Source organism: Chelonia mydas, chromosome 6 (assembly GCF_015237465.2).
Source record: "Chelonia mydas isolate rCheMyd1 chromosome 6, rCheMyd1.pri.v2, whole genome shotgun sequence".
Taxonomy (NCBI): domain Eukaryota; kingdom Metazoa; phylum Chordata; order Testudines; family Cheloniidae; genus Chelonia; species Chelonia mydas.
The window spans coordinates 59627227-59654820 of NC_051246.2; the positions used below are offsets into that span (position 1 = coordinate 59627227).

At 42.3% G+C, this 27594-nt stretch overlaps 1 protein-coding gene across 1 annotated transcript; it reads right to left on the minus strand.

The window, feature by feature from the left end:
- Nucleotides 1-12885: 12885 nt before the first annotated feature.
- Nucleotides 12886-26063, minus strand: LOC102939133 (astacin-like metalloendopeptidase). Its single transcript, XM_043549385.1, has 12 exons — nt 25995-26063; nt 25734-25758; nt 23319-23459; nt 21603-21720; nt 20514-20692; nt 19127-19208; nt 18775-18906; nt 17217-17331; nt 16754-16976; nt 16264-16382; nt 13912-14134; nt 12886-13191 (listed from the first exon to the last, which is right to left on the minus strand). The coding sequence occupies exons 1-12, from the start codon at nt 26061-26063 to the stop codon at nt 13181-13183; spliced, it is 1437 nt and encodes a 478-aa protein (XP_043405320.1). The 3' UTR covers nt 12886-13180.
- Between the last annotated feature and the right edge of the window lie 1531 nt (nt 26064-27594).

Sequence of the window (27594 nt, forward strand, 5' to 3'; positions counted from 1 at the left end):
CAGCGGGCTTTTAGGTTACCCAGACCAATTTGGACCAAGTCTACATTGGCATGTACTTGGTTTTGAGTCAGGCTGTCCTGTAGCTGCGACAGAGAGCTTAATTTATTTTTAAGTACCTGCAGGTTTGCAGTATTTTTTTTTTTTAAACACACAACAGTGCTAGCAACAAGACAAAACCATGAGACAAAACATAGAACACAAAACACAATTTCTATTGTGACAGTAGATTCATGCTATTGGGTTGCTCTTCAGCTGGCATCAGCTTTTCCTGGTTTTCTGAAAGACAAAAAGAACATGTTTCTACCCCTTTTGGGGTGACAGATTATTGCTTAAAATATTTCTTTTACAAATACCCTTGCTGATTGCAGGCAAAACAGAGGAATTACCCCCATATTTTCCTGTGTTTGTTCTATAGGCAGGCCAGGTTTCAATGGCTTCTATCTTTTAACGGTTATGGGGAAATTATCCTGTTTAGTCATTAAAGCCATGAGGTGGGGTACCTCAGTTTCCCTTCTTATATAACAGACCAAGTTTATAATGTTTTTCCTGCTGTGTTAAGCTTTAAGTTTATTTACAGGTAATAACTGAGAAGCATCGTTACCATATGACTTTGATTTTTGGAAAAATCCTTTATACACATTATACATTGTTACAGGGGACTTATTATCATTAGATTTATTAAAGTTATCTTGTTATACCATGCCTCTTATTTAGACAATTTGTTTGCTGACCAGGTTTGTCCTTTATCTGCAGCTCCTTTGTGCTGCCAGTTCTTTCCTTCCTTTATTAGTTAGGTAATTTGCATTTTCACAGACGCTTTCTGCTTTTGGATTTAAAGCTATCTTAAAAGGGACACAATCAGCTTTCACCAAAGTTTTGATCACTTTTTAAACTTCTGCTTCCAAAACACACAGCAATCTGAAAAAGAAAACCCAACCTACTGTGGCTCCCTTTGGAGCCCTAATAGCATTTTAATTAGGCAGCATGGTATGTTTGCATTTCTTTTGCCCCTTCTACAATATACCCCACACATGTTCTGGGGAAAATGCACATTCCTTCCATAATTTAACTTCTATAACATTATCCATATTCATTTTTACATAAGGTGTAACTATTTCTTTTTTTTTTTTTGCTTACAGAGATTTCATGTACCTTTATCAAAGTGACAGTCTGATTACTCAGAGCCATTTTAAGACTCAGTGTTTCTAACATTGCTTCTTTTTGTTTTGTGCACCTCACTCCTGCTGTTGCTTCAGAGAGGCACTGTCTTTTTTAATTTCTTATTCATTTATTTTTTTACTACAGCTCTCATCTGCTATTTTGTTACAAAAACAAAACAAACCAACCAACGAACAAGAATCCAGAATTTTTTTTCTATTCTCCTGATTTTGACTGCCCTGCTGCAGCCACAACTTAAAAACATTTTAAATTTTGTAAAGCATTGAGTTACCTTTTAAGGGTAAAATGCCAAATCCCAAAGCTAAACAACACTAATCACCTGTGTCCAGCAAAAAGGTCTGTCAGTTTTGCAACTTTGAATTAAAGAGTCAAATAGATTTTTAGTGGCATTATTTAAAACAAAAACAAAACCAACTGGTCCTTAGAACTTTACATATTTACACACAAACAGATAGATACATACACATTATCTTTTCCTTAACATCCCTTCCACACTGCTCTGTTTTTTTACGTCTTACATTCCCTTTATACATTTGAGGCAGTTAAGTTCCAGTAGAACCCCCTTGTGTTCTTTTAGCAAATTTGACTAAATTGCCCAGTCAAATGATTTGAATCAGATAGTTTATTTTTGCCTGGCTAATTTACAGACATTCCTTTGGAAAAGGCCCATTTTTCCTTCAGAATGTCTGCAAAGAAACCAAGAATGCTCTTTCTCAAACACTTTCCTTTTTAACATTTTCACAAAGTTTAGCTGCTCAATTCCCTCCAGCCTATGCAGAGTTAACTTTTTCACTCTCTTTTCTCTTTATAATTATGCCTGGGGGTGCCGTACATAGGACCTTCTCCCCCTCCACCTGCTGTAATGGCTGCTACCTGTTTAGAGGCAAAGCCCAATTTTTGTCTCAGACTCTTAATTAGTGATTTACAACTACTATGATTTGCAGGTGCTCTGCCCTGCTTCAAGGTTAATTTCTTTACCATACCTTGGAGCACATGATTCTCTCTTTCAATTTTCTCAGAGTCTTTAGCTTGGTCTGCCAGGAATCTTTCTCTCTTTTTGCATTCCTGGAGTGCCTCTTTCACTATTTTCAGCTGGCTTTGGGTATTTGTAGCCAGCACCTTCCAATTGTCTGCTCCCTTTTCCGTTTATGCCTTTTCCTCTTTACGTGAAGACAAGTGGAGGTAAGAATCCTTACTTGCCTCCCACAACAACCAAATTGCTGCTGCATCTCTTTTTGCAGCACTAGAAGGTTTGTATATGAGCCAATCTATCCTCTAGGTCCGAAATAGTGCAGACATCAGCTAGGGCTTGTTTAGTCCAAGGACTGTGCCCACATTTTTGAAGGATTTGTTTAAAAGGTGTAATTTTTTTTTAACAAAAGGTGAGGTTGGAGTTCCTTCTGACTCCATTCCTCCCTCTGGTACTGGCTTATCCTGTTTTCTTTTAAACATCTTAACACAGATATTTCAATCTCTTTGTCACTCCTGGTATTACTTAGCAAGTGACACAGCCTAGATTCTGAAATCATAGCTTATCAAATTTCCTTGTCACACCTAGCACAGGTCACCGAGTGACACAGCATAGATTCTCTGAACCTGCTACTCCTTATTCCAGCGAGTAGCTTAGCCTGGCCCTTAGACCTTCTTGCTGCCCCGATACCTCAGTGAGCAATAGGACTTAGGTTTAGTATAGTACAGTAATCGTAGCTTAATCTATGCGTTTTTCCCCTGCTACCTTCCCAGAGGCCAGCAAGTCCCCTGCTACCTTCCCAGAGGCCAGCAAGTCTGGTTAACCTGTTTTTCCCTGCTACCTTCTCGGAGGGCAGCAGGTCTGGTTAACCTAATAGAAATGCCTAGCTCAATAGAGCTGGAGGTGTGCACACCAATATTTACAATAACTGAGGCTTTTTACCAGTATTACCCCTTTCACAATTCTCCACCAAAATGTTATACCAATAAAATAAAAACCAGCAGGATCTTATTAAAAGGGGAAAAGGCAAAATACCACATTTATTGTGAATACAGAAAGAATCATAGTAAGCAGTTAGTTATAGCTATAACATTCCATTCAATCTCATATTTTATTCACACACACACACAGGTTCTGCAAGGTTATTATCATAGTTACCAGTCTTAGAGTTTCTCATGCCAAGCCACTGGCCAGGTGGCCTGGACATGAGGAGGGAGCAGGGCCTTGTCAGATGCTCATCTGATGCTCCTGGAAGTTGGTTTGCAGAATCAGACCCCAAAGTTCTCACTTTCTAGAGTCCATTTTTATAGGAGTTTCTTCCTATGCCATTCTATGGGAATTGCTTCATCATGCTGTTGCTGAATCAATCAGCAGATGGCACATTCCTGACGGCTCCGTGCTGCCAGATGTTATCTTGTTCTTTGGTTCTCGCATCCTTGAGGCTGTTGGGTGAATTCCACTCTGCCCTCCGGGGGTCCTCTGGTTATTTCCACTTGACGCCTTCTTCAGCCGATGGACTCTGGATACTCTTAGGCAGGCCCCTCCCTGATCATTCAGTTATTATCCACACCAAGCATCCATCCACATACATCCTCTATCTCTATTTTAATCACAATTGTTAACAAAGCGAGATGAATACAACAAAAGGGCAGGGAGTCTCTGGGTGCTGTTTCTGTTGTTACAGAGTATTGCTTTGAGTCCCTCTGTGTGTGAGTAGTTGTTGTTACAAAGAATTGCTTTGAGAACAGACTCTGTCTTAGAATGTAGTAACACAATTAGCAGCTTGCAAGTTTCACACAGAGAGGGAGAGAAACAGTACCAAAAACCAAGAGACCTCTTAATTAGTAATACCCTGGAATTTAAACTATGGGGAATCAAACTCATTCGTGATTTTAATACAGAACTTCTTTAATATGATCCAACATAATCCCCCTTTTGACACTAAGATTTATAATCGTCAGTGTCACTTTCTGTGTAGCCTATTCAAGAGAAGGTACTGTGAGGCAATTTGATTCCAATTCATCCCACATACATGATCCTAGTGATGTATCTTTACTACGAGGTTCTGGGGCAACAGGCAAGGTGAGGGACACCCACTTTTGAGGAATCCATTCAGTGCAACCTCTAGTGTCCAATAGCTTCCCTCCCTCCCCAGCCCACTGGCTCGAGGTCCAGGTTAGCCAGAAGGATTCCATGTGTAATATGGAGAGTGGGCTAACCTTCAATACCTTTGCCTCCGGGGACTGTTGGCGTGCAATGTTGACAACAATTTCTCCTATTAACACGTCTGGTTTTACAATGCTGGAAACGTATTGTGTCCATTCATATTGATAAGTGTCAAACAATGATCTCTTTCTTTGTTTTTGTATAAGGCTGTCCTGTAGCTGGGACAGAGAGCTTAATTTATTCTTCATTACCTGCAGATCTGCAGTATTTAATTTTTTTTTAAAAACACACAACAGTGCTAGCAATGAGACAAAACATAGAACACAAAACACAATTTCTATTGTGACAGTAGATTCATGCTATTGGGTTGCTCTTCAGCTGGCATCAGCTTTTCCTGGTTTTCTGAAAGACAAAAAGAACATGTTTCTACCCCTTTTGGGGTGACAGATTATTGCTTAAAATATTTCTTTTACAAATACCCTTGCTGATTGCAGGCAAAACAGAGGAATTACCCCCATATTTTCCTGTGTTTGTTCTATAGGCAGGCCAGGTTTCAATGGCTTCTATCTTTTAACGGTTATGGGGAAATTATCCTGTTTAGTCATTAAAGCCATGAGGTGGGGTACCTCAGTTTCCCTTCTTATATAACAGACCAAGTTTATAATGTTTTTCCTGCTGTGTTAAGCTTTAAGTTTATTTACAGGTAATAACTGAGAAGCATCGTTACCATATGACTTTGATTTTTGGAAAAATCCTTTATACACATTATACATTGTTACAGGGGACTTATTATCATTAGATTTATTAAAGTTATCTTGTTATACCATGCCTCTTATTTAGACAATTTGTTTGCTGACCAGGTTTGTCCTTTATCTGCAGCTCCTTTGTGCTGCCAGTTCTTTCCTTCCTTTATCAGTTAGGTAATTTGCATTTTCACAGCTTTAAATCCAAAAACAGAAAGCGTCTATCTTAAAAGGGACACAATCAACTTTCACCAAAGTTTTGATTACTTTTTTTAACTTCTGCTTCCAAAACACACAGCAATCTGAAAAAGAAAACCCAACCTATTGTAGCTCCCTTTGGAGCCCTAATAGCATTTTAATTCGGTAACATAGTATGTTTGCATATCTTTTGCCCCTTCTACAATATACCCCACACATGTTCTGGGGAAAATGCACATTCCTTCCATAATTTAACTTCTATAACATTATCCATATTCATTTTTACATAAGGTGTAACTATTTCTTTTTTTTTTGCTTACAGAGTTTTCATGTACCTTTATCAAAGTGACAGTCTGATTACTCAGAGCCATTTTAAGACTCAGTGTTTCTAACATTGCTTCTTTTTGTTTTGTGCACCTCACCCCTGCTGTTGCTTCAGAGAGGTACTGTCTTTTTTAATTTCTTATTCATTTATTTTTTTATTACAGCTCTCATCTGCTATTTTGTTACAAAAACAAAACAAACAAACAAAAACCAACCAACCAACCAACAAGAATCCAGAATTTTTTTTCTATTCTCCTGATTTTGACTGCCCTGCTGCAGCCACAACTTAAAAACATTTTAAATTTTGTAAAGCATTGAGTTACCTTTTAAGGGTAAAATGCCAAATCCCAAAGCTAAACAACACTAATCACCTGTGTCCAGCAAAAAGGTCTGTTAGTTTTGCAACTTTGAATTAAAGAGTCAAATAGATTTTTAGTGGCATTATTTAAAACAAAAACAAAACCAGTTGGTCCTTAGAACTTTACACATTTACACACATACAGATAGATACATACACTTTTTCTTTTCCTTAACATCCCTCCACACTGCTCTGTTTTTTACATCTTACATTCTCTCTTTCCGTGTTCTCAGAGGCTTTAGCTTGGTCTGCCAGGAATTTTTCTCTCTTTTTGCATTCCTGGAGTGCCTCTTTCACTATTTTCAGCTGACTTTGGGTATTTGTAGCCAGCACCTTCCAATTGTCTGCTCCCTTTTCCGTTTGTGCCTTTTCCTCTTTACCTGAAGACAAGTGGAGGTAAGAATCCTTTCTTGCCTCCCACAACAACCAAATTGCTGCTGCATCTCTTTTTACAGAACTAGAAGGTTTGTATATGCGGATATACTGAGCCAATCTATCCTCTGGGTCCAAAATAGTGCAGACATCAGCTAGGGCTTGTTTAGTTCAAGGACTGTGGCCACATTTTTGAAGGATTTGTTTAAAAGGTGTAATTTCTTTAACAAAAGGTGAGGTTGGAGTTCCAGGTTGGATATTAGGAAAAACTATTTCACAAGGAGGGTGGTGAAGCACTGGAATCCATTACTTAGGGAGGTCGTGGAATCTCCTTCCTTAGAGGTTTTAAAGGCCCAGCTTGACAAAGCCCTGGCTGGGATGATTTAGTTGGTGGTGTTCCTGCTTTGAGCAGGGGGTTGGACTAGATGGCCTCCTGAAGTCCCTTTCAACTCTGATATTCTATGATTCTATATCATTTGTGAAAGGGCCACAAAACCATTTTGCCAAGCGTCGGGTTCATCTGCCCCAAAATTCCTGATGAACTTAGTGCTGGGTGCAGGGTTAAATCAAACAAATTGTCTTATGGACCTACACCCCATAGTGAACTTAATACAGATATTGCTTCCCTGGAAGATAGTCGAGGTAGAGAAACAAGGACTAGTTGTTGTGTATATGTAGGGAGATAAATTTACATTGGTTTCAGACCACAACTTGTTTAAGTGGCTTCATTAATACAATTTTAAAATCCACTGACAGTTAAAAAGGGGCTGGCTAAAAGCCAATGATCTTGGTGCTTGTGCGTTTTAGTAAATGTTTCTGGCATGTTCAGCTTGGTGGTTCAGCAGTACTCCGGGTTTCTTCTGAGGTTTGAATTCATACCGTCTCCAGAACTAAAAATGAAATTCAGAGAGAGACCGCAGCAAATTCCACAGGCTGTGTCACAAAACCCGCTAAACTCCCCCACGGCCTTCTCAAGAGACACTGTTCTCATTTCCTACCTTCAGCCATCTTATCCTGCAGGTGGTTCCCCCATCTGGCTCTTCAGCAGACAGCTGGCAGGCCCCCTCTACTTAATTCTACTCTGCAGCATCTTCTGGAGGAGGAAGCAGTCACTAACCACAGTTTTCTGTAGCAGTAAGACCAGGAAATTCCTCTACAGCTACTTCTCTACTACCACTCCTTAAACTCTGGGCTAAGTGTCACTCCAGAGTTCATGAGGATGTAAGGAAATCCCCAATGGGCAGACCTCAGTTCTTAGCAAATGGTTCAGAAGGGATTTTGGTGATGTGGCCCCATTGCTTGGCCTTTCTTTCCAAGGTGGCAATAAAGGTGGTGGGCTAACAGTCTGCCCAGGGAATTCCAGAATGTGAGACCATGGGGACTTTGCAGGGCAGATAACTAGAGGTAATGGGGGTGCCAGGGGCTTGTTGGAGGAGATTGCAGTGAGGAGGTTCCTGTCCCAAATCAGCTGGTTTCAAAAGATCCCCCAAGTCAGGTGAAACTCACCTGCTCCTATTTTTCTGCCCTAATTGGAAATTTCCAGAGATTCATTGAGCCTCTCACTTTGCCCACAGGAATGTTCTTCACAGAAGATTCAAGCAGGCAATTTTTGCCTTGTTTGTAGTATTGTTACAAGTAATGTGTGCATCTCTAGGTTAAAGGGGGTTTTATTATTATTTAATAGCCTGATGCAAACATTTAATGCTTTGTTACTGGTGGAGTTTCTTGCAACTGGCTGCAGGTGTAGAATTTTTCAGAAGGCTGCCATGGTGTCTTCTATACACTGGCTTCCAAGGGACGGGCCAGATGGGACTAATGTGTCTTTACTTCCTCTAATTCTATCATTCCACAAGGTTCAGGTTCCAAACCAAAGGTTCAAACTCCAGATCTCACAATATTTCTTAGGTGTATTTACATAAACTATTCATGCCCATCACAGCTGAAAACATAGAATCCTAGAATCATAGAACAGGAAGGGACCTTGAGAGGTCATCTAGTCCAGTCCCCTGCACTTGTGGCAGGACTAAGTATTATCTAGACCATTCCTGACAGGTGTTTGTCTAACCTGGTCTTAAAAATCCCCAATGATGGAGATTCCACAACCACCCTGACTATTAGGAAGCTTTTCCTAATGTCCAACCTAAACCGCCCTTGCTGCAATTTAAGCCCTTTGCTTCTTGTCCTATCCTCAGAGGTTAAGAAAAAAAAAATTCCTCCTCCTTGTAACAACCTTTTACATACTTGAAAACTGTTATTATGTCTCCTCCCAGTCTTCTCTGAAAACCCAATTTTTTCAATCTTCCCCCACAGGTCATGTTTTCTAGACCTTTAATCGTTTTTGTTGCTCTTCTCTAGACTCTCTCCAGTTTGTCCACATCCTTCCTGAAATGTGGCGCTAAGAATTGGACACAATACTCCAGTTGAGGCCTAATCAGCGCAGAGTAGAGCGGAATAATTACTTCTCGTGTCTTGCTTACAACACTCCTGCTAATGCATCCCAGAATGATGTTCGCTTTTTTTGCAACAGTGTTACACTATTGACTCATATTTAGCTTGTGGTCCACTATGACCCCCGGATCTCTTTCCACAGTAATCCTTCATAGGCAGTCATTTCTCATTTTGTATGTGTGCAACTGATTGTTCCTTCCTAAATGGAGTACTTTGCATTTGTCTTTATTGAATTTCATCCCATTTACTTCAGACCATTTCTCCAGTTTGTCCAGATCATTTTGAATTTTAATCCTATCCTCCAAAGCACTTGCAACCCCTCCTAGCTTGGTATCATCCACAAACTTTATAAGTGTACTCTGTATGCCATTATCTAAATCACTGATGAAGATATTGAACAGAACCAGACCCAGAACTGATCCCTGCAGGACCTCACTCTTTATGCTCTGCCAGCATGACTGTGAACCACTGATAACTACTCTCTGGGAACATTTTTCTAACCAGTTTTGCACCCACTTTATAGTAGCTCCACCTAGGTTGCATTTCTAGTTTGTTAATGAGGTCATGCAAGACAGTATCAAAAGTTTTACTAAAGTCTACATGATCTGCCACTGCACTCTAGTGGCTCACCATGTGATCTGTTACTAGGGTTGTTTTCAGGAAAATGCAAGGACCTCCACCAATGTGAGGGTCATGTTTACCACCCACGATCCAGTGCTGCATGGTGTAGAGAAGTATCTGCTTCATGCAGAAAGAACTCTGCACTGAGAACAGTTTGAGTCCTGTATGGAACCAGGATCCATTCTGTAATGTCTGTGCCTCAGACCCACTGTAGATTCCTCCTTCCTCCTCTTTCACCAGAAACTTCAAGCCATGCAACTTTCTAATGTCCTTCACCAACACATTTACCTAGTGGACACATTCCCTATTCTGCTAGTGTCCAAACACTTCTAATCCCCGGAGGACAGACTCCTCCTCCCAGCTGATATAAGAATTTGTGGCAGAAGAAGAAAGTCTAAATTTGAATTTTGACACTTTTAACTACAGGGATGTGGCAGATTTGTTTGAACAGAAGCAGCAGGTGGGAGGCTCAGACAATGGAGCAGAGAGAGTTCCACAGGGCTCCACCTGCAGCCTAACGGAGGCTTGTTTTTGGGGAGCGGGCTGGGAGAGCAGTGGGGGAAGGAAGTGGAGAGTGAACCTGTGACTTAATCTTTCTAAAGATTGGGAAAGGAAATAGCACAGCCACCAAGGCTGCAGTAGGCTATGTTGCCCTGCGCCTGGGGAGGGGAGGAGGCGGGGTATTCCATTCCACAAGCCCCATAGTACTCTGTGGAGTACAGCCGAGCATAGGCAAACCACCCAGGATGATCTGATTTTCTGTACAAACATAAGAGTAAGAAGAATAAATGAGTTGCAGTAAATTCGCCTTTAGTCAGCCAGCTAAAAGCCATATGACCTTCCAACTAAACTTTACAGATCTGCTCCTATCCACTTCCATTAAAGTCCATGGGAGTTTTGTCATTGACTCCAATTTGAGCAGGATCAGACCTTTGGGCATGAGTTTCCAGCCAGCTTGTTGAGATGTAGCTCAGCAGCCAGTGGCTGGGAAGGAAATATGGAGTTCGGGCTTTGAGAGCGGACAGTAGGGTTGTGTAACAGAAACAGGCAACACCACTTTCTCCAGTGGGACCAAACGTTTCTGAGGTTCAAATTTTGTTCTGGTGCATTTTTCTGGTGCTGAGTATATGCAGTTCCTGTCATGATGGGGAGCCCTGCCATCCTGTCAGAAATGAACACCCTCCTTTCAGTCCAGTCCCCCCCCAATGGCAACACTAGTAACTGCAGAGGGATTGGTGGGAATCAAAGGCAGGAGAGTGTGACATTGCTGTGATCAGAGTAACTGCAGAGGTGGGTAGGGGCTGGCGGAGACTGATGAGAAGAGAGGAAGGGAGGCTGGAGCAGAAAGAGGGACAGACCTGGAGCCATGAGATTTAAAGGGTGAAATCTGTCCCCAATGGCAGCATTGACTTCAGTGGGGTCACGATTTCACCTGAAGTATGTAGCTCAGCTGCTGCAAAGCTCTCGTAAATTTTCAGTTATCTAAGATTACCATAACTGTGGTTCTAAGGTCACCAGAAATTGCCATGCCTGAAAACGTGCCTGTAATGCTAATTAGAGTTGCCAGGAGTTTATATCAAACTTTCTCGCTACTGGAAGAGGCCAGTGCTTCTTCTGGAAGGCCAGCAGCACAGTCTGAATATCACTGGTTTGGAGGGACTTGTATTCCATCCTTTGAATCTCTCTCTCTCTCTCTCTCTCTCTCTGATTATCAGATGGCTGTATGAAAAAATTTGGGGGGGGGAGAGGAGCGGGAAGGGAGTTTTTGAGATTCTGAAAAATGCAAAAAAAAAACAAAAAACAAAACACCAGCAAGTCACTAGGTGCAAATTCTTAGACTTTACAACCCTGCCTGTGTTGGCCTGGCTAGGTGTGTGACCAGGACTTAGAAAAATACAGGGGTGGGTCTAGATCAATAGTCTGCTGTGGGAAAGAGAACTTGATCCTAGTAAAGGGACTTGTAATCTCCAGATCCCGGGGGGGTCCTCCCAGCCCTTCGGGACAGGAAAGAAATATGGACACAAGCACATGCGATTCCAAGGGGTTAAGCAACAAATATGAAAGTGCATTTTAATCCCAACCAACATTATATGTCATGCATAGGTTTGATTATAGAGAGCACTTTCTTCATCAGCTGAGAGAGAGGGTTATGAATATTACTCTGCGAGGTCTCATGTTTTGCTGTGGTGTTGGTGATCAATGTACAGAGAGAATACACACTCCCATGGATGGACTGCTGGATGGCACACAGAGATATGGCCGGACTGACCGTATCAAACAGGCAACACAATTAAATAAATATCCCTTCAGCAATAATTACATGGCTCATGAGCTGTGCCCCTGTGAGCCCCTCCTGTTCAGAGCCACACAGGGGATGTCAACACTGCAACTGGGACAGCAAGTGTAGGCATCTCTGAGCTAGCTTTGATTGAACTAGGGGCAGGATGGGCTAGCTGCCAGAGTACATACCTAGGGTCCCAGATGGGACTGTGCTTAGGTGGCTAGCCCATGCCGTGCTGGCTACAATGCTATTTTTAGTGAACAAGCTCAGGTATGTCTACTCGTGCTGCAGTCACACTTCCTGATTTTTCTGTAGATGTACCTTTAGTCAGTGTCACTCCTGGCATGTAAATTGCAATCTCTTTAACTATTCTATCTTCTAACTGAGAGGCAGGAGGAACTCCCTGGTGCTCGCACTGCAGGACTCTCTTAAATTCACCATTACAATGAACTAAACAGCAGGCTAGTGAAGTGACAGAGGCTGTCAGTACTAATACTTACGAACACAAACTGATCGCCAGCTGAGATCAGGAAGAAATGCATCCCCATGGTACAGAGTACTGTACAGTTAGATGAACTGGGGAGCTTTGAGACCTTCCTCTGAAACACAAAGCACTGGCCACGATGGGCACTACAGACTAGACAGATCTCTGGTTCGGCTCAGTGTGGCATAATCTTTGTTTCAATTATTTATTTATATTTAAAATAAATACTAATAATAATAATAAAAAAAAAGCCTCTCCCAGGCTGTAGGTGCCCTAACATCAGTAATAGCATAATAAAATCACAGCAGTGTTCAGTTGTCATTGCAATGGGAATTCCTTCCCATCCTTTCCTCAACATGGAAAGCATACCTTCAGCCTTCTCCCAAAATCTGATCCAATAGATAGCTTTTGTAGCATGCCCTGAAGGTCACCACATTTGGGTTATTTTGGACCAAGTGGGACAACAAGTTCCAGAGTCTTGGAACCCACCCAGAGAAGGCTCTCCCAGCTGCCACCTCCCCTTTTTTATCATGAGGGAAATCCAGCTCAGGCTCCCCTTCTGACCCCAGCTGTGACAGAATAACATGGGGAAAGAGGTGATCCCTTCAATTGGCTGGTCCCAGACAATACAGGACTTTACAAGTCATAATCAACACCTTAAACTCTCCCCAGAGACTGATGGGCAGTCAGTGGAGAACCTGGAGCACTGCTTTTCTGTAATCCCAGAGAGATGTCCTGCTCAATAAGTGAGCTACTGTGGTGTACACCAGCCAGACATTAGATGGGTTGTGTTCCCTAGAGCTAGCTAGAGAGAAAAGTTGAAAGAAAACCTGACACACTATAGATCCCAATACTCTATTACAAATGTATATAATTACATATCCCAGAAATGGGCATTCGCACATATTCTCTAAGTACAAAGACTACAACAGGCAAACACATAAATGGCAGATTCCACTTTCAGATGAAATCACTTGTCAGACAACTGCCTACATCATCATGATGTATGGGTCAGAGTAGGCCTTTCAGGCTTCACTCAGGATGAAACTGCAGAAATAAAGGGAATAGGTATCATTTCTATTTGTATGCAGGGACGACATATACTTGGGAAGTATAGTATTTTATGCTAAAAATGACATTCATAATTAACAAGTTAGCAATAGTACCTAACGCTTCCATAGTGTCATTTGATTGCAGATATCAAAGGACTTTACAAATGTGGGTCTGTACGATTAACTCCCATTTTACAGGTGAAGACATTTAGGCACAGAGAGGGGAAGTGACTCACCGAAAGTCAGTGTCAGAGCTGCAGTTAGAACCCAGGTCTCCGGAGTCCCCCTCCTTGGCTCTAACCACTACACTCTACTGCAAAGTATTAATACTAGTGTTGCACAGAGATTTTCAAATGTTGTCTTGCTAAACCACACAACCCTTCTGTGTGCTAGGCAGGCATTACTCTGCCTATTTTGCAGATGCGGAAACAGATGCAGAGATTATGGCCAAAGACCAACATTTTCACACTTGGGCAGAAGTAAGGCACCTAGAGTCATATTCAGGCATTGAAATAAGTTGCCTGATTTCTAGGTCTAAATACCTCCTGCTCCCACAGAAGTCAGGGGAAGCCGAACTTTAGGCTTTGAAAATGTTGCCTGATGTCACACACTGAGTCAGCTGCAGAGTTGGGGTTAGAATTTAGGGGCTGCTGGTCCCCAACCCCATGCTCAGTTTACTAGATTACACTGCGTTCTTTACTGCCTTCATACTTACTGAATGAATATTCAGCCTGGAATCCAGGATACTGCAGGAAGTAGTCACTGTGGAACTGGACAAGCACTGAGTTCCCAGAGGAGATGAAGCCTGGAACTAGGTCATTTGCACAGTATTTACCCTCAGAACGCGCTGTGGTTGTGCCTCCATCGTAAATAACCAGGTAGTCATGTTGGCATTGAAATGAATCCTCCAGAAGCAAGGACAATATAGTCAGTGATATCTGTCAGTGGGAGACAAGCAAAGCAGACATCTCCACTATGTTCTCAGTGCATAATTTCTGTGAATCATACAGTCATTAATGGCAGCCTGTTGAGATATTATTGGATGGGTTAGGGCACCGGAAAACATTCAATTAATAATGAGCCAAATTCTCTGCAAGAGTAAACTGGTGATTTATCCAATAACAAGCTGTTTAAGCAGGGCCTTTAGTATTTGTACAGAGCCTAACACAATGTGGGCACTACCGGAAATAACAACAACAATATTTAGATAGTCTCCTTCATCCCAAACTATACAAAAGGATCCCTTACACTCATCACTGATGGTGCATCACAGCAACTGCTTTCCCCTGCACAGCAGCTCTATACGTACATTTGTAATAGGAAAGGTGGGGAAACCTATATCCAATGGAGAAGATATTTAGGTGAGTGGAATGTAATTACTCAAGTTGAAATATGGACAGGTCACCAGTGCTAACCTTATGTGCACTGGCTAATCCTGTGGGGTTTTAACTCTACAGGACTGGCCAGTTTCGAAGAGTTTGGGTGGACGCGAGAGGGCACTGTGGTAGGTTGGAGGAATGGGGCATCAGAGAAGTCTGAGAAGGTTTATTCAGAAACTGTGATGAGGGATGAAAGAGCAGAGAGAAGGAAAGAGCTGGGAGCTAGTTTAACATGGTTGTCATCCTTTGGCTCAGAGCCCTTAAGAGGTAATGCTTGTTTTCGAGATTTTAAGGCCTCACCACCCAACTCTTACAAAATGTGCCGTAGGATTTTTAGTAACCACAGCGGGTCTGGACCTCAATTTTAAATCTCATCTGAAAGACGGCATTGCCATCCACAAAGCAAACACCATGCTGTGGCAACAGGTCAGTTCTGACTCAGAGGAGTGAAAGCTACATACTGAGTCACCCACACCACTTCCACAGGATGGCCGCTCTTACGTTCCTGCATTTTCCTGAGTTTTCCTTGGAGGTCTCCTATTAAAATATTAACTAGGATCAGCCCTGTTTGCTTGTGAGACTTAATGGGCTCACAGTGAAAGGGGGCAAGTCAGCATGTTAATGTGTCCCCTTTGGAGACTATAAGGAAATCAGAACAGCCATACTGGGTCAGACCAAAGGTCCTTCTAGCCCAGTATCCTGTCTGCCAACAGTGGCCAATGCCAGGTGCTTCGGAGGGAATGAGCAGAACAGGTTATCATCAAGTGATCCATGCCCTGTCACCCAATCCCAGCTTCTGGCAAACAGAGGCTAGGGACACCATCCCTGCCTATCCTGGCCAATAGCCATTGATGGCTCTATCTTCCATGAATTTATCTATTTCTTTTTTGAACCCTGTTATAGTCTTGGAGACAGAGATGTATGGATCTGCATTAATTTGGTTTACTATCTGGAAAATTCCAGCACTATTTCATTATATCTTGGTGAAATTGCCATTAACTCAACTCACTCACTCCTGTGTGTCCTAGAAACACAAAAACATTAGTGTGGATGGGATTTACTTTTAAAAAGTGGATGATGTTTAAACAGGTCAGAAAATTCAAGCCTGCCTCCATTTGTTGCACTGGTAGACAGGTGATGATACCCCTACCTGCAAAGTAGGTGCAGTTCCCTACAATCTCATTCATTTTCTTTAAAAAAGGCAAGTTCAGGAATGTTCTCTCTCAGTTCTGTGCCCACTGAAACCAGCCCTCTTACACAGATATTTGAAATGCAGACAGGTTGCAGTACAAAATTAACTTAAATCATCTGGAGAAACGATCTGGAGAATTCTGCCCGTGCACCAGCCAGGGTAGAAAAAGAGGGGGCAAGTTAGGGGTGGGGAGAGAAGACGAAGGTAGGTGGCAGAAGGAGGGTCTGCTATGCCCACTCCACTGGTGAAAGGCTTTCTGGGAGTAGTATACCTTAAAGGTGCCCCTTTTGCAGCTTTAACTCGTGTCTGGATTGGGCAGAGAAGAACCTAGGGAGGCGCCAAGGTTTTCAATGGGCACAGTGGAGAAGCGTACCCTTCCAGTTTGATAACTTGACATTCCAAACAGCTGCTGGATATTCTACAGTGACCAGAATCCATTTGATTTGCCATTGCTTCTATCTCCAGGGCAGCCCTACAGCAGGTAACCTCAGCTCACCTTGGATCCTTCTGGTGCTATCATTATCCAGGCACAGTCTGTTAGTGGAGGATAGTGAGAAGGATACAGTGGAGACTCAAATTTCCCATTCATGGCAGTAAAAGTCTTGCCACATTGCACTGGGAACAGAAAAGGGATTAAATGTACATGTGGACCCCCTTATGCACAAACACACACAGATGCCCACGCAGAGGTGTCCACACAGACACATAAACCTATACACACATTGACATGGATTATGCCTTACAAGGAGGCGTCCTTATGCCACACTAGCAGCATAAAGAGGGGTTGAGCAGCCTGTACAAAATATACCCACTGAAGGATTTTTTTCCAACCATTGTAATACCTACGCCTTGCATCATCATTGCTCAAACATTTTTAATTTCATTTGTTTTGCATTTGATTTAAAATAATCATCCACAGCTCTGAGGCATAAATGAAAGTTGTCAGACATGGTCTCAGGCCTTACTGGGAGAGACTGGAGACTTACCAAAACTGTAAGAAGCCTTAAATTTGGGCAATGTGGTGCCATCACTGACCAACTCCACAAGCATCATGTTTCCAGAAGACACTACTGAGGGGAGCTGCACTGGTCGACACAATTTGTTCAGAAAGACAGTGTCTCTCCTGCTGCCTCCGTCATAAACCAGAATATGGTTAGAAGCACAGTCTGAGGAGGACTGGATATATAAGGAATTAAACTGCAGGAAAATCTGGAGAAAAGATCATGGAAGAATTTACCAACACAGCTCCAACTCTTCCAACTTTTAAAAAGTTCACTCCTAGTAGCTGAGTTGATTTTATTATTAATTCAATTGCTCAAGTAAAACTATTTCATCTAAAATATTTATCTAATAAGTTCAATTGTCATTGATAAGAGTACCTGGAAACCGATTGCACACTTAGCCCTCAATAGTTAGCAAAGAGTATTTCATTCCATAACCACTTCTTACTTTATTTGCTGGGATACGAATCAGCCATACAGAGCTGGTATTTTTGGGGTATGATGATCGGTAGATAGTAGAGGAAAAACTTCCAGTCAAATTAGAGAGCAAAGTGCTATGGATCCTTGGGGGTGGAGAGAATGAAAAGATCTTAATGATATTGGATGCACAGAAAAAGCAATAAAGAATTAAGTGCTCGGTATGATATACACGCTCTTAATTTCCAGACAGAGTAATGAGTCTGATATGGAAACACATGTAAGGGAGGACAGTTTAGTTTGGCTTCTTACAAAGGGTTGGAATCCAGAAGGGAATGTCTCCTTCTGATTATCTATAACCACTACGGGGCAGATTCACTGAACCTGTTGAAGGGTGGTAGAAATGACACCTCCGTATGCTAGCCTGGTCCCCTGTTCCACTGGGAGTATTCACCATGAGGAATGGTGGCCAGTACTGAAGCTGCAACACTTTATCAGGGTTTTCCTAGTGAGGAGGACAGCTTTAGTTGATGGCTGAGGCTATAACAGCTATGGGATATTCTGTGGCTACAGAAAAGCCCTGTTGATGAAGGCTACTGAATCAACATATCCTTTGGCCAACCTGGCTGTACCACATTCTTAGCCTGGGCCAATCCACAGCAGCTGTCTGCTGTTGCAGCCTCCCCCCAGCTATCTGTTGCCAAGGTCTTTACCCATACAAGCTGTTATGGGACCTAGGGTGGATCTGGCCCTATATATACTTTCCAGGGTGAAATTCACTACTATGCATGGGGCCAGCAAAAGGGCAGAGATGCACCAACTAAGCCTCCCATAAGCCCTATGTGCAGAGGTTTGCATACCTGCACTAGGGTGAATTTTACCTCTATATGCTATCCTCTATATTGGTGGATCTCAAACTATTTACCATTGTGGGCCTCATATGCAGCTTGTTACGTGGGACGCATCCACAATATATATATATTACCTGTATGGCCCTGAGGATGTCACATGGGCTGCAGCTGTGTGCTGACTGGGCTTCAAGCAGCCTGCGGGTTGAGAACCACTTCTCTATATGCTTAAATTAAACAGTGTTGAGAAGGGGGCCTTTGATTTTTCCTTTGTTTGGCTGGTTATTCCAGAGGATCTTTCCTTCCATCTTGCTCATTCTGGAACCTTTTCCAGAGGAACTACCTCTTGTCATTCCAGAAATGCCATCCATGTCCACAAATGGCTTTTAAAATGTGCATTACTGAACAGATATGTGCAAATGTCTGATCTCTACACAGGCTTTCCCAACTGGCCAGCTGATTTGCAAAAACCAATATGTTGAGCAGTTACATTTTTTTTAAATGCTGCTCTATCAGTTGGGTTTCACATTTCAGTCATTTTTATCAAAGATGGCAATTGTCTTCTAGGGAGCATATGCCAACCAATCCACAGATCTGCACCATGAACTCACAGGCCTGGAACTTGTTGCATATTGATTGTATTGCTCCATTCAGAGACTGTACAAAATATATTTATTTTTAAAATATGAGACCATAGCACAAGAGTGGATTAAAATGAATAAGGAATAATATTGGGCTTACTTACCACATTCATATAACTTATTGATTTTGGCCACATCTAGGTTACTCAGTCCAAACCTCTGTCCAATGGGCACTGTGCTATCAGGGAATGGAGTAATGGTTGCCTTTCCAGATGTATTGGAGAAAGCAAACCTGTAGTGATATGAGGAATAACACCCTAGAAGTTCACTGGGTTGTTTCATTGTTTTACCTTCAAAACACTGCAGAGTTATTTAATTTGGACTGTTGTTGAATGTAATATTCTGAAAAATATACTTTTAAATTAAACACTGCCTTTTTATATTTACAGTTCAGATGCTACTTACCAATCAGTGTTTGATAATGTAATATCAACCTAACCTCATTCTCTTACCTGTGATAGTGCATCACGGAAGAATAGTCATACTTGAGGCCCAGGTTATTAGCTCTGGTTGGCTTAAAGTGATAAAAATCACCTGTCAGTTACAATATATCATGTTTTAAAAAGTGAATCATAGTCCAGTAACAAACTAAATCAGCACAGCAACAATTTCTACTTCTACGTCAAATCAACATAGCATCCTTCACACACTGCTTTGCAGTAAGAGACAATCACATACTGAAGTGATAAGGTAATATGCTTTAGATCTATGGTTACAGTCATCTACATTTGTGTATCTGGCATTGCACGTGCAACCCACTAGGCAGTATGTGATTTGCATCCACCTCTGTGCCCATATTGTCTGTGGACTGGGCACAGGTTGGGTGTGTAACACACTGTGACCTGTGGGTTACCTAAACTCTCTGCACGTTCATATTGAATGGGGAAGGATGGCCATGAGGTTAAGGCATTGGCCTGGGATTCAGGATATAAGGGAGGAATTCCTAGTTCTCCCACAAAATTCCTGTATGCCATTTAATTACCCTGTGCCTCAGTTTCTCATCTGTAAAATGGGAGTAATAGCACTTCACTACCTCACAACACAGGCACCGGCTTCTTCCTTTCCCGGGGGTGCTCAAGCCCCACTCAGCCTCAGGCCCCACTCCCACTCCACCCCTTCCTGCCCCCGCACCACCCCCCCTTGCTCTGCCCCTCCTCCTCCTGCCTAGTTCCGCCCCCTCCCCTGAGCACGCCCGTCCCCACTCCTCCTCCCTCCCCCTTAGCGCCTCTGGCACTCCGTGGAACAGCTGATCTGCGGCGGGTGGGAGGCGCTGGGAGAGAGGAGGAGGAGTTGATCAGTGGGGCTGCCGGTGGGTGGGAGGTGCTGGCGGGCGGTGCTGGCTGCCTGTGGGTATGAAGCACCCACTAAATTTTTTCCATGGGTGCTCCAGCCCTGGAGCACTCATGGAGTCGGTGCCTATGCCTCAAGGGGTGTTGTGGGGTTAATAATACTTCCTTGCCTCTCATGGTGTTAATGGAGGGTATGGAGGATACTATGGAGATAGTGGCCATATAAATAGATAGAATAAAGAATGGCAAGAAATTACAGTGCAGTTCTTCTATTTCAAACACAGAGATGAAGAGCTAGTTAAATCCATATTCAAATGATCATCAGGATGAGACATTTACAAACTGGTTTTACTTTTTTCACCTTTTTCTGGGCACTTAACAGGGAGGCCAGCTCTACACTCTTGTACAGTCAGCCCCTGAGAGTGAGGAATTTACTTTGAGGAAAAGTTACAGATTCAGAACGTAATACTTTAGGCCTCAGAACAGTTGAGTTAATATAATTTCTCTCTGTCTCGGTCAATCGAGTTCAAGTATATAATATGGTACATACCTGGACTAATGTACTGCCATGCAATCACCACATATTTGTCCCTGTCGTTCCTGTTCTGTTCATGCAGCATCCCCAGTGCATGGTTTAGTTCATGCTGAATGATTCCTTTCCTCATGCAACCCCCTTTGCGCACTGATACCACTTGGGAACCCCCAACCTTTCCAAAATAAGACCAGCAGCTAGAGAATGAGAGAATATCATTCAGAATTCGCCGATGAAACCCGAAGGCTGGTGCTAACCCTAATTGCAATCCACAGCTGACTGGTTCAGGGGCTGCTGCTGCAGAAAGAATCACCTGTGCTGGCTAGCAAAATCTTTCTGTTCCTGTGGGAGTTTTTGTTTTTTTTCATTCTTGCCCAGTGATTGGACTTTTCAGCCAACATTAGTGTGCACTTTGAGCTGGTTTGTAGCTATAATTTTACTCTTGAACAGAATCCATAGAAGAAATAAATTGTTAAAATGTGTGAGCTGTGAACAGCATGTGGAAACTGCAGTACCTGTCACAGTTACTATACCAGCCTAGGAACGTTGACAAAGTGAACTGGGATAATAGCATTTCACTTCCAGAGAAATGGGTAAAAACCCCACTTTCGATCACAAGTGAAAACAAGTCTGTTAAAGTTTCTACCTGCTTCACTAACCAATTCAGTAAGACTGGCTGTCTGTACTCAAGAAGGGCCAGGGCTATACTTGCTTTGAGTCAGGAACAGTGACTTGATCCAAAGTCCATTGAAGTTAATGGGAGTCTGTAGGGATCAGATTCCATTATAACATCACGGGCGCTGCAGGTCAGAATTGAGGTTCGTTGGTTGTGTTGTGGAGTAAGCATGAAAGGAATAGCAGGAAGTGCCATATGTCAAGATACATGGTCTATGGGCAAAGCTGTTATGGGGAGGTACTGGAATAGCAGGGGGGCTGCAGATCAAGATTAAGGTGCATCAACAATGTCAGGAATTCTGATTGCTTAGTGCCTATTTTACCTGCTCTGGATCAAGCCATTGAGTAGTCCCTCATGTCTAGAAGTACTCATTTTACTCACAATTAATTTTATAAATCAAAAAGCGACAGACTCAGTGCACTGGCACCTACCCATCCTTTGGAGAAATATATATATAGTCAGTTTCCGTTGTGCGGTCTACAAAGTGAATACAAGTCAAGGTCTCATACTCTTGGATGGCACCAACAATCAGAGCTTTCTCTTCATGAGCTGGGGGAGGAATAGATATAGTGCTTAGCTGATATAAACTGGAGTCATTAGCACACCTGTGTGTGTGTGTGAGAGAGAGAGAGATGCTTTAGGGCAGCAGTAGCCTAGTTCTGTGGCACTAATAACTTGCCAGAAGCCATAGGGCTGCACCTAATAAACAAATATATTTACATAAATGAACAAACATGCTAGCTGCAAAGCTGAAATAGGGGTCTGATCCTGAAAGGGCTCTGCACACAAGGCTCCCATTGACTCCAATGGGACTCCCTACGCACAGCACCGGCAACATCAGGCTGTAAGGCAAGATCTTTAGAATATCATAGCCCAGACCCTGACTTAAGAAGGGGCTATGGATTTGAGACCATAGAGCCCTGTGTGGCAAAGTTCCATCACCCGTGGTGAAGGTGTGGGAGCAGCAGCTCACCCCAAGGGTCTATCTGCCTTATCTCCAACTGACCTGTTCCCCACTTGGCTCTTATTGCCTAACAGCAAGGGCAGGAAACTAGGCACCAATCAGCTAGCTCAGCACAAAGATCAGGTAGTGTTGGAGTGTTCATATGCCCATGTGGGAGGTCACAGGAAGAAACTGGAAAACCTCCTTCTCCCTGTGTTTAAATGGGACAGGGGAAAAGGAATTGCTGAGATTCAGCTTTAACACCTAGGGTGGGGGAAGCCCTCTAAAGAAGAAAGAATGGAAAGAGCTGGAGGGAAAGTTGTGTCCCATTGTTGGCCTTCCGGCATCCAGGGAAGTGGAAACCTTAGGAGGGTAACAGTGGGGCAGTTGTGTGCAAAGTAAAGTCCACACAACCTACTGCATATGTTGTCTTAAGAGGCCAGCTTCAGGGCCAAACGCTACATGTGGCATCAGGAGTGATCTACAGAAAAGATAAGTTTGTGCAGAGGAGTCAGGATGAATGAGAAAATCTACCTACCACACATTCACCACTGTAGCATCTGGCCCAGGGGAAGAGTCTGGGAGAAAATCTTCCTCAGGAGGCCCTACAGACTTTTGGTGGATATGTACTGGAGGCGGGGTGGCCCGAAATCCTGACTGACCCATGCCCTATTAAAGCTTAATCCACCTCTGGCTGGGAGGAAGGGCATCTCTTGGCTCTCTCCGCTACTCCGTGCCCACAAGTGTTGGCATGGCATCTGGAAAGGAGAGGACTTTCACCTCCCTATATCTCCTCTTTTCCCCTCTTTCTTCCCCTCTCTATCTTTGCCTCTTGACTGTTGGGAGGGAGAGATTTTCGCCTTTTTTCTCTTCTCTCGTGTGTGTGGAGGGGGGGTGGGAATGAGGTGGGGGAAAGGTGAGGAAGCATTCCAGTGACTCATTCTATCCTACGGGAAGGTGTTTGGGGAGAGGCAGGTGTCTCCTCTCCCTTTTTCAGCCCAGCTTCTCTACAGCTATTTGACAGAGCCAGCAGAATATTAATTAGTGCAACACTTAATGTAGCCACATCATTGTGTTGAACGTTCCATGCTGAAATACAAGTCCTATGCTCTCAATAGCTCTTCATGGGCAGAAAAGACTGGCCCAGGAGGCTGCTAGTTGGCTACTCCTCACCCATGTTAGCAATGTTAGAATGAAATCTTACTGTAGGAAGAAGAGATGACATAGGGGATGACAACGAGTCCATTAGATGACTTGGGCCAAAAGCACCAGTTAAATGGACAGACAATGGCATTGCGATGTCTTTTGGGGGTAATGTCACCTTCATATAAACGGGTCTTGCTGCCTGTGTAGATGAAAAAAACCTGTTACTGTCAGTTAAAAAACAGAACTGTGTGTATCCTACTATACATATAGTGACTGAAATTCCACCAAGGGCCTTGTTCTGCCAATGTGAGAACAGATCACGAGTGATTCCTAATGTCATGAGAACCCACTAACAGAACTTCAGACTATACCCCAATTCAGAACACCTTTGAAGTCTGGGAAGTCCATGTCTGAAACCAGGCATGGATCCTAGCTTCACGGCTCAGGCTGATCTTTAATTATAAGATTCTGAAGCTTAAAGCAAAAATGACATTGACTTCAGGTCTTGTAAGTAGCAGCATTTGAGACCCAGTAACTATGAATGACCCCAAAAATGCAAGCCAAAGCCACTTAGTTTCATTTTTCCATCCAAAAATATTCAATGCCATAGGTTTTGCCTTATTTCATAGCTAAACAGAGTGTCACTTGGCTTCATATAAAATGGAGCCCCTTTTATTCTTGCAAGATTTGTGAACCTGGCAAACTTTTCAATTAATCTGGTCTGAGTTTCCATTTTGCAACAAAACCTGGAACCAGGTTACTTCCTTGTGGTTTGAGGATTTTGCTGATATTTCCCATAGCTCTACTTACAGCACTGGGAGCAAGGTATTCACACACAAGGTCAAACAGAAGGAGAAATCTGAGAACAACGAGTTCTGTATAATACAATGTAATTTAAACAAACTGAGTCATACTTTCAGTACAAGGTTCTGTCAAATCTTTCCACGGATTTTTCCTAGTCCTGCTAAATTTATAAAGGATAGCTCATGTAAAGAATCATAAGAAACTAATTCACTGCATTTTGTTTTAAATTGATTACCTTTATTGGATTTTAAAATTAAACTAAAAATGGTTTCTTCTTCACTCTCTGAGAAGGCAACTCCTGCAAGAGATATCAAGGATGTGAAACTTCTTATGCTTGAACAGTGTGAGAAAATATGGATTATAAAAGTGTAGCACATGGGTACCTGGCATATTCTTCTCAATATCAGGGAAAATTCTGACCCTACTGAAGTCATTGGGAATTTTGCCATTGATTTCAATGGGGCCAGAACTATATCCTTTGTGATGCTATACCAGTATAAAAGGCAAATCTATTGTAACTATGTTCTTTCCTATAACAGTTATCCTTGTCCGCCCTTCCATGCTCTTCCTATTGTTTGTTACACTCACTTGGTTTTAGTTCTAAATTAATTGTAAACTCTCTGGGGTAGGGACTCTTTACTATGCATTTGGACAGGGCTCAGAACAAAGGGACCCTGATCCTGGCTCGGACCTTTAGGTACTACTACAATACAAATAATAAGTCCAAAAGCAGTTTATGATTATTCAGAATGGAAGGTGCTATATAATTAGACTGATATAATTAGATACTATTGAGGACCTGATTCTCCACTGTCTTGAACTTTGTGTCATCATTTACACCTAAGCAAAGTGGGTGTAAAATGCTCCCAAATCTGAATTTTGCACTCATGCTGGTGGTAGCATTTTTCACCCATTTTGCACTCAATTTGTAGAGGTGTAAATGAGGCAAGAGGATCGCAGTGGAGAATCAGGTCCTAATTTGCCCTTTCTTAAAACCCATTTTATATGATCTCTCTCAAAAATGGCCTCATTTGTAAACACCCTAATTATATAATATAGACATTTTAAAACTATTGTGCGCAATAGTGTAATATCCAATCATTCTTTCAGTGTTCTGAGGACAAATGGCTCTAGCTTACAGTTCAAGATGTCCTCATATGCTCCCTGATGTCAATTATAACCTTGCCTCTTATGTGGACTGTGCATTAGTCTCCCACATGCACTAAACAACTTGCCTCTGTTAAAGCTGTTCTTAGAAAACTGTTAAGAAACTCAATAAAGATTAAAAAGTAATTGCAAAAAAAGTAAAGCTTCTATTTGAAGTTCACGATAAAGCAAAGTGCTTTCAATCTGGAGCAGAGGGGAAGGATGACAAGAACAGCTCTAGAAACTAATGGCAAAGTGTTGTAACTTCATACCAAGGGAGCCCTAATAATGGAGAGGTAATAATGGACATTAGGAGAGAATATTTCCTATTTAAGAAGCAAAAAATAACAGGGTGAAACACAAATACCATTTAGAAATAGTTGTAACCTGAAGCAGTAAGATATGCCAAGCTCTTTGCATTTATGTACTTTAAATTTAAATGATTTCAGCTCAGTAAGAGGGCTGATACATTCCTGATTTTTTGATTACAGTAATTTTCTAGTATTGTATAAATCACACTTACCTTCATAGCTTTGTTCAGTGTTCACCTGCAAGAAAAATACATTTTTTTCACATGCCAGTTCTGTCAGAAATGTAACACATCTGGAAAAAGGGAAACTGAAAAGAATCAAAACATTCAGATTAATTAAAAATAATTGTCCAACTTATTTCCTAGCATGTTAAAAGGGTGGAGGGTGGGGAAGGTATCCCAGCCATCCAGCAAAGAAATAAAAATCACATACAAGAAACAAATATGTGAATGGCTCTGCTGTTTTACTCTCACCTGGATAGGGAAGCCTACACTGAAATAAAAGTGAGATGCAAAAAGGACTAGCCGAATCTTCAAGTCCATCCTCAACCTCTGAAAACTTGTCTGGAATAGTGACTATGACTCACAGTTCTGGAGATACCTATTTAAATTCTTTGGTACCTTGCTGTGCCTCTGCCAGATTCTGACTATTCATGCAAGAAGACGGTGTGGCCAATCAGTTGTCAGGAACAGAGAATTAGAGAAACAATGGACTTTAAAACAAACATGAGAGATCTCTGGAGAAAGGTGTCCAGAGCCTTATCACAAATGTGGAGGGACACTGTCAGATGAACATTAATACAATTTTAAAACATCATTACAATACCTTTGGTTATTAAAACTAAAATAATTTAGTAATTCTAATTCACTTTTCTCCCTTCATATGAAAAATAATGTATTCTTTTCACAGTATTTTACTGGTAGTGCACAGAAACTGGTAGAAAACTATTTTACAAGCAACTATCAAGTGCTTCCAGATGTAGCTCCATTTGCTTTAACTTGTTTATCAGAGCTTTTACAAACCATCCATTTTATTATCTATTGTCACCGGTTCTGCTGTAGAAGAGGAAAAGAGCTTCTGGGGGAATTCTGCGCCACTGCACGTGTGCATAATTAATGAGCCATGCATTTTTTTTATATATTTTTTTTTTGTGCAGAAAAAGCCTCTGCAGGAAAGTTGCTGCAGATCTGCCTCTTGTCCACCAGAGGGCGATGTGGTGATAGAACAGAAGGCTCAGAAGGGCTAGTGGGGGAGGACAAACTGGGGCGAGGCTGAATGGGAGTGGAGATGCAGGGCCACAGAGAGGAGGGAGGTGCAGGGCCGGATGGAGGAGTGGGTGTCTGTGGGGGTGGAGGAACACATATAGACAGGGGTGCAAAGACACATGGAGGTGCAGGGACAAATGGGGATAGGGGAAGATGTGCCTGACTGAAGGGGAGAGGCTAGGGGTCAGCCAGGGTCTGTATGGGGGAAGCTCCTTAACAATGCCTCCCTGCTTCCCCTCACCAAAAGAACTGTTCCATACTTTTCCCACCCATACCCAACAACCCTCCAAATTCACACCCAGGCTTCTTCCCAGCAATTACTTCCCTCTCCCGCAACTTCTGTGTTACCCCTGACTCCCCCAAGCCTTTGCACTGCTTCTGAGGGGTGCGGGAAATATGGTTCTGTACTGTAGTTTAAATGAATTATTACTCAGAGTTCTGTATTAATATGCCTAGTAAGGAATCTATTTGTCAAAAAACATTTCCTGAATCTTTTTTGTTGTCGATATTATTACAGACATACTTGCTGACAGGTATTTTGAAAGAAATCACCAAAAATAATTGAAACTGGTGTGATTATATAGTGTTATTTTGAGAAATAAATATGCAGAATTTGAAAATATTGTGGGCAAAAATTTAAAATTTTTGTTGCAGAATTTTTAATGTTTTGGTGCCGAATTCCCCCAGGACTAAAGAGCTAAATCCAGGGTTCTGAACTATCACTGCCTCTTCCATTCCTTCTGTGATATCCAAAGGGCATGTGCCCACAACCATGCTGTGACATGCCGTCCGGGGCTATCAGGAACTT

What these genes read in the sequence shown, in the direction of transcription:
- LOC102939133 (XM_043549385.1), bottom strand. Translation starts at nt 26,063, where the DNA reads ATGGACTTGAAGATTCGGCTAGTCCTTTTTGCATCTCACTTTTATTTC. An exon ending in CACTGAACAAAGCTATGAAG is followed by an intron (nt 23,460 to 25,733) that starts GTAAGTGTGATT and finishes TCATCTACACAG; the next exon opens with GCAGCAAGACCCGTTTATAT. An exon ending in AAGTTATATGAATGTGGTAA is followed by an intron (nt 17,332 to 18,774) that starts GTAAGCCCAATA and finishes TCCACCCCCAAG; the next exon opens with GATCCATAGCACTTTGCTCT.